The 7,500-nt window shown below is 61.8% G+C and overlaps 1 protein-coding gene across 1 annotated transcript; it reads right to left on the reverse strand.

Annotated features, from left to right (window-relative positions):
* Positions 1-1,342: 1,342 nt before the first annotated feature.
* On the reverse strand, positions 1,343-5,514 carry UNCX (UNC homeobox). Its single transcript, XM_036933055.2, has 3 exons — positions 5,156-5,514; positions 4,734-4,909; positions 1,343-2,741 (listed from the first exon to the last, which is right to left on the reverse strand). The coding sequence occupies exons 1-3, from the start codon at positions 5,430-5,432 to the stop codon at positions 1,611-1,613; spliced, it is 1,584 nt and encodes a 527-aa protein (XP_036788950.1). The 5' UTR covers positions 5,433-5,514; the 3' UTR covers positions 1,343-1,610.
* Between the last annotated feature and the right edge of the window lie 1,986 nt (positions 5,515-7,500).

Raw genomic sequence — 7,500 nt, forward strand, 5'->3', positions numbered from 1 at the left:
AGCGAAAATTATGTAAATATTATTAAAGGGACTCGGGCTCCGAAATTCATTTGCGACCGCGCGAGGAGGAAAGCTGTCCTTCTGATTATTTCCAATTTATTTGCAAATAAAGGCCTGATGACCAGGAGGGATCAGGGATATTTAACGAGGCTGTAAACATAATTCTACTGTGCTCAGCCTCGCTGGAATTAATGGTTTTAATAATTGGGATCCCAATTTCTTGGGGAATTGGTGGCTTTTGTCGCACCGAGGACCCAGGGCCCAGGAAAATTGAGGAGAGTGGGCTGGGATTTTGGGGGGAGGTGGGAGATTGGTGGCGGCTCACTCTGGGTTGGGGCGGCTGCGGGCAGGGGAGGGGGCTAGGGGCTGGCTGCAGGCTCCAGCCAAGTTTGCTAATATTTCTTCGCTGCAGATGTCCTGAAGCCCCCGAAGGGTCCCCTGGGGACCCGGACCCTATTAGAACAAATGTGCACTGCTTTTGTAAAGAGGCGCGTTGGCGGCGCCTGTCCTATTACAGACGACACATGATCAATAGGCTGATAACGCAGCAACATCAATATAAGCGACAGAACAATGAGGGATATCATTGGGCATCTATCTTAATATAGCCGGCTACAAGAGCGCTGACAAAGAGCGCAGCTCATGAAAATTCCGCCCCACGATTCCCCATCTCCGCTCCAATATGCGCACGAACTCCCCCAGCTGCCGGCGCTATTATTCTCCAATTTCAATTTGACACCCCAGCCTTTCATGCTAATTCTATTATTGTAGGAAGTTTATGTGATTTCATATCACTAGAAATCGGTAATGTATAATAACCCTTTGGGCAAGAAACCCAGTCCCCGCAGCAGCCACCGGAAAATAATTACTTTCATATCAAAACTCTGCAGGAGCCCAGCGGCCCGGCCCTGGCAGCCCCCGGCTTCGTCACCCCGCGCCGCGCGCCCCGGCGAGTGCCAGTGCGCGGGGGTGCGCGCGGGTGCGCGCGGGTATGTGTGTGCGGGTGCGCGCGTGCGGATGGCGCCAGGGAGGAGGGGGAGCGCGGGGGAGGGCTGGAGAGGGGGAGCTGCGGATGCATAAATTTGTTCAATCAGAAAACACAAACACACACGCACACAAAAGGAGGCATTAAGCGCGGACCTCGGGGGAGGTGAGGAGTCTGTTCCTGCCCCCCTCCCCCGCGGGGAGAGGAGTGGAAAACGGAGGGGAGGAGGGGCCGGACTGGGCACTCGGAAATTTGAAAAAGATGGACCTGAGAGCTTGCGTTTGACCAGCTTTATTTATCAAAAATGGTACATATATAAATATTCTTAGACATTTTTGCATTTTACAAGGCTGAGGATTCTTGTTGTGGGTTTGGGAGTGGGTTTGTTTTGTATTTTGTTATTTGTTTTTCTCCCTTGAGAGGAGGAGGGCGTCACCCCAAGTCCTGCGGTTGCTGCCTAGATCCGAATTGATACAGCGTTTCTTTAAAAAATAATAATAAAAGGAAGAAAACAGAAGAGGAAAAAGCAGTGTTTCTAAGCCGATCACCTGATTTCGTTGTGTGAGTCGGGGCCTGAGCGAGCGGGGCCGGTCCGGCGGAGCGCTTCTCTCGGCCGCCGCCGCGCTCAGTCCATGTCCACCTCCTCGCCATCCGGCGCGCTGGGTCCGGCCTCGCTGCCTGGCTCCGGGGCTCCGCAGATGGCCGGCTCCCCGGCGGGGCTGGCAACCCGAGGATCCGGCCCGGGCGACGGCGGCGGCGGGGCCGCTGAGCAGGCGGACCCCGCTTCCGCGCAGTCCCCACCGCCGCCCTCCGCCGCGGCCGCGTCCCGGAAAGGCGCCGGGGTCGGGCCCCCCGGGGAGACGACGGCATCGGGGCTGCGGCGCGCGAAGGCCGAGTCCGGAGCACCGCCGGGCCCTGGGAAGGTCCCGAAGCCGGCCTGAGCGGGCGGCGCAGCGGGCGAGGGCGGCGCGTCCTTGGGCGCGGGCGCCGGCTCCGGACCCGCGCAGCCCTTGAGCGCGGCCTGCGGCACCAGGAAGCCGAGCGGCTGCGTGATGGGGTAGAGCAGGAAGTGGCCCTTGCCGATGAGGGTCCGCGGCGCGCACGGAAGCCCGGGCGCGAAGTCCAGCCCCGCGGCGGCGGCGGCGGCGTTAGCGGGCGCGGCTTTCCGGCGCGGCGGCGAGTCGGACAACAGGCTCTCCACGCTGAACGGGCTGGCCTTGGGCGGGCCCGCGGCGCCGCGCTCCGCCACCGCCGCCGCCGCTGCGGGCGCACACAGGGCCGCGTCCGGGTCCGCGGAGCGGCCTAGCCGCAGCTGCGGGCCGGCGCCGCTTCTTTGGCTGGGGTAGAAGGCGAGGTCGCAGGTGCCGGGCGCGGGCGGTTCGCCCGGCGGTGCGGGCACAGAACCCGCGGCGCCGGCGGAGTGCGCGCTGGGGCCCTTGGCCACGGAGGTGGGCGGCGGCGGCTCGGGGGGCTCCGGGGACAGGCCGCCGCCGCCGCTGTCGCTGTCGGAGCTGGGCGCGCTGTGCAGGGACAGGCCGCCGGGCGAGTGCAGGTGGCGGCTCTGGCTCTTCAGCAGCTTCTTCTCGTGCTTGCGCTTCTTCTTTTCCATCTTCTCCAGCTCCTTGCGCGCGATCTCCTCCGGGTCCATCGGTTCGCCGCTGCACGTGGTCGGGTGTGAGTTGTGCGCCGGCCGACCCGGGCCCTTCTTGGTGTTCTCCTTCTTCCTCCACTTGGCCCGGCGGTTTTGGAACCAGACCTAGAGCAGCCGGGCAGGGGAAGGAAGGCACAAACGATCAGCCGCGGGCCGCTGCGAGGACTGAAGGTCTCCCCACTCCCCCCCCATAGGCCTGCACAATCTTGCCTCCGGCCAGGGAGCTGGGGCCGAGTCAAGCAGCCCCGCCGGCCCTGAGCTGGGTTTCAGCACTCAGGCCGCGGGTTCCAGAGGACATCTTTTCCACCCAGAAAGAGGTAGATGGGGGCTTCCCGGCCAGCTTCCCACTCTGGCTTCTCACCTCAGGGAACTGAGAGCTGCCCCTTCCTTGGGTAAGGCCGGTCTGGCCCCTGACCGAGGGCGTCGGGTTCCTGTTCCTGTTCGAGGCAGAGAGCAAGGCCCCTCCTTGCCTCTCCTGGCTTCTCACAGCTCGTGTTCTAAGCAGCCCGCCTGGCCTGGCGCTGAATGTCTGGCCCGATGACCATGGGTGGCTGGGCTCAGCTGCCCTCCACACCTCTCTTCAGCCCCGTAGAGCCTGGGTCAAAGCCCAGATCTGGAGGTTTCCCATGAAGGGAAATCTGGGTGCTGCTTCTAGAAAGGCCCAGGAAGCTGAACTGGGGGCAGGGGCCTTCAGTAGCCTGTCCCCCCAACACATTCACACACATCCTTTTTTCCTGGAGACTCCAGGCCAGGTACCAACGCAGCCCTCTCAAACCAGTTGTGCTTGGCCGGGGCCAGGGGAAAGGCAGGCAAGGAAGCAAGAGGCCAGCTTCCAGGCCTTGCAGAAAAGAGGCCTGGGCCCATCCTGTCTCTCCCACCCTCTCTGCAAGGGCTTGTCCTGCGCAGCCTCACAGGACTCCAGGGAACAGCACACCTGGCTCGGGACTGCCACAGTTAAACCCCAGCTAATTCCAGGTCTTTGTTGTGGCCATAGAGAGACCCTGCCCAGCAGCAGGTCTCGCCTGAGGCTGGAAAACCTTGCTGGGGCCAAGCTGAGGGTGTTAAGTTGCTGCCTCTCCAAGGCTGTAACTTGCCCTTTCTTTCTCTTCCTTTCTTTCTCTTTCTTTCAGTACTTCTTTCTTTGCTGCAAATTCCAGGTTGCCTTGTCACCAAGATCACTTGTTATCGTATTAGGGGAGAAATGAAGAGATCTTGACTTCACTTAGGACACTTAGAACAAATTGGATAAGAGGATTTACAAACAGAAGAGGTCAGGAGGGGAGACCCAAGCACGGGAGCAGACACCTTTTTAGACAAAGCTACTGCCGCTAAACAGGCGTCCTGTAGCCTCTGCCTCAAAGCCCCCCGCCCCGCGCAGCCGCTGCCCGCCCCATCACCAGTGCAACCGACCCCGGAAAAAGATTTCTGTTCTTCAAGGAAACGTCTCATTATTTGTAATTCATCCTGAATTTTTAGTCCACCAAATTTACACTGTATTTTTAAAGAGATATCGCCGGCGGCCTCCAAATGAAACCAAATTAAACAGGGGAAAGAAAAAGCTATAACGAGGTATTAAAGACTCAGACACCATTCCCCCCGACCCACCATGTATAAAGTTTTCGCCTCCCCTTCCTCAGCTGCCCCCTTCTGAAAAGCGATGAGTAAATACATGTTTCCATCTGAATATTTTAGCGGCGAAAGGTAAACAAACGTGTTGGTTGCTGCTGGAGAGCCGAGCCCCACCATGTCCCAGCCGGCGGGCCCCGCCCGCAGTCTCCCCGCTCAGCCCTTCCAGACCCCACTTCGCATGCTCGCCCGGACCCCACTACACAGCTCCCGGCTCGGACGCAGCTACTACTGTTCGGATGCTTCGGGGCCGCAGCCGGGCTCTTCCCAGCCGCCTGGGCTTTCTGGGATTCCCATCGCCTTGGCCGGGAGGCGCGAGCCCCGGAGCAACCCCGCTGCCGCCGCCTTTGCGCAGGCGGGCGCGAGGCGGGCTCGGCCCCGGAACGCGGTCTCACAGCCAGAACAAACGTGGGGCCGGCGCCGCAGGCCTAGCGGCGCGACGATGCTCCCGGCGGGACCGCAGGCCTTTACCTGAACTCGGGATTCGACTAGATCCAGGCGCAGCGCCAGCGCCTCGCGCATGAATACGTCGGGATAGTGGCTCTCGTTGAACGCCTTCTCCAGCTCCTCCAGCTGCCAGCCGGTGAAGTTGGTGCGGGTGCGCCGCCGCTTGCAGCCCGGGCTCTCCTTGTCCGGGTCCCCCGAGTCTGTGGGCACGCACAGGACACGGCACGGCTCAACCACCAGCCCAGGCTACATCCGCTCTCCTGCTTTCCGCTGGCCTCCCGGGTCCACCGGCCACAGAGAGGGCGTCTGCGCGCCCCGTGCCTGGCGCAGAGCGGGAACCGAACCGAGTGCCCCAGCCCCCAGCCGGCGCCGCTCTGCGGCCATCCGCACCCCTGGCTCCTCCGCCGACTAAGGTTCCCGCCCGCACCGTCGCCTTCCCCGCCTACCTGACAGTTTGAAGGGCTGGCTGTCGCCGCCTACCCCGCAGGCGGCCGGCAGCAGCGGCGTGGGGTTGACCACCGAGGCGGCGGCGGCGGCGCAGGAGCCGCTGAGTAGGCCGTCGATGGAGAACGGCACGGAAGCGGCGGCGGCGGCCGACTGCAGCTGGTGGCCGGCCAGCTCGTACACGTGGTGGTGGCCCAGCGGGTAGGGGAAGCCCACCACGCCGCCCAGCGAGCCCCCGAACTGGGCATGCGGGTGCTCCAGGAGGCGGCCGTCCATCATCTCGCGCGGGGGGCCGGCGGGGCCGGCGGCGGGGCGCGGAGGCGCAGGCCGGGGCCGGGGCGGGCCAGCGGCGGGAGGCGCGGGCGGCGGCGGCAGCGACAGGGACCCGGAGCCCTACACATGCTTCGCCCGCACTCCGGCGCTTTACTTTATCAACATCAAGCTCCCGATAATTAGCCGCGGCCCGGGGAATTTGGGACCAATAAGAAGCGCTAATCGGCTCTGACGTCAGAGGCGTGCTGGGTGCAAGGAAACGTTTTCCATATCGATTGCTAATTATACCTGACATGCACCTCAATAAACAGTATCAGGGACTGTCACAACAAGACGGGGGGGACGGGGCGGGCGGGGCGGGGGTGCGGGGATTGGGGGGCGGGTTGCAGGGGCGGGCGGGGAGCGGGACGCGGGGCGGGGGCGGCCGCGGGTGGTGGGGGCGGGCGGGGCGGCCGGCAGCCCGCGGCCCCCGCGCCGCCCCACGCCGGCGCCCCGCCCCTCCGCAAACCACTAATAGATTTCCCTTTAAAACATTCGCCGGCGTGTTGTGGGGATTTTTCACCAGAAATGCTGTACTCTCTGAACCTTTAAAGTGATGTTGCTCCAATTACAGAGAGACATTGAGCGGCAAATAGACTGATCCAATAATAGGAGATTCATCATCCGCTCTTTCCGAAACTGTCACATTGAATTTAAAACTACAAAGGCTTCTCATCTCCTCTCCGGCTCCAGGCGGCGGAGGAAGCAGGGGGAGGAGGACCAGCGAGCGGGAGAGGGGGAGGGACTCCGACAGGGAATGCCTCCCGCAGAATGTCGCCCCGTCGATAAAAGGCATAATTAATGCCCTCTCTGATTGATTGGCAGCAGCCCGGCCTATAAAAGCAGAGGCGGGGTGGCTGAGGAGGCACCCTGGCCCCCCACCTCGCCCCTACCCGAGCAAACGCAGGGCCCGGGGCAGCGGGAGGAAGGGCGGGAGGAGGAACGGAAAGTAACTTCGGGGTGGCAGCGAATCAGGCCCCCTACACACGAATAAAAAAATAAATACATCTCTCTTTGACTCCGCCTCTGAAGAATAGGGCCGAGGTACCCAACCCATTTATTATAATTAAATTATGTTCTCAGAGAAGTGTCACTCCCTTCTGCACTATAAAATATTGATAGACTCAAAGCTAAATCATTAAAGGACATATTCTTAAATAAGCAGCAAATTAGGACTGGGCAGAAGGGAAAGAAATCATTACATATACAGTATTCTTTGTAAAAAAAACAACAAAAAGTTTGTCAATGGGGAGGGTGCATTTTGCCGCGGCCGCAGGCACGGGACCGGCGCTTCCGCGCGAAGACAAGAGGAAGAGCGCCCGTGGGCCTCGGAGCGGGCCAGTCCCCGAGCCGGCCGCCTGCAGCCTCTCCGCCCAGGCGAGGCGACAGGCAAGTGGCCGCTCGTGTAGGCGGCTTCGGCCAGTCTGCCAAGCCCCGAGCCGCGCCGGAGAGGGGACGGAGGGCAGGGCAGACCTGTGCGTGTCTGTGCTGTCCCTGTCCCGTGCGGGTCCTGGTGTCCTTCCCTGTCCACGTGTGTGTGTGTGGGGGGGGGTGGGTGCACACAACCGCCCCAGCGGCGGGGGCGCGGGGCGCGCAGCCCGGGCAGGTCCTGCCCCAGTGTGCACTGGCCGCCGACTAGGGCTTCATTACCCTCCTGTCTCTCCTGGCTCCAGAGAAGGAAAAGGTGCCGAGGCCGGGGGCCAGGCCCGACAGGGAGGCCTGGGATTTGGGGCCTTACCCCACTCCTTCTCAGTCGCACTAGGAAAACGCCGCAAGTATTAATTCCGAGGTCAGGGGCCAAGAGCACTACTTTTCGCCATAATTTAATTTCTTTCTCCATAAATATACTAAATGTAAACTCTGTCCGTCCGACTCGATTTTGCCCGTAGCCTTAAGCGCCTCGTTCTCTGCCGGGTTCGCGAGGAGGAATGTGCGCAGCGCGTGTTTCTGAATACAGAGCTGTAATCAATTCGGCCCGAGGGGAGGGCAGAGGAGGGGGCGGGCGCCGGCCGCGCTCCTCGCCCATCTCTCTTTA

The sequence above is a fragment of the Manis pentadactyla genome, chromosome 10 (assembly GCF_030020395.1).
Source record: "Manis pentadactyla isolate mManPen7 chromosome 10, mManPen7.hap1, whole genome shotgun sequence".
Taxonomy (NCBI): Eukaryota; Metazoa; Chordata; class Mammalia; order Pholidota; family Manidae; genus Manis; species Manis pentadactyla.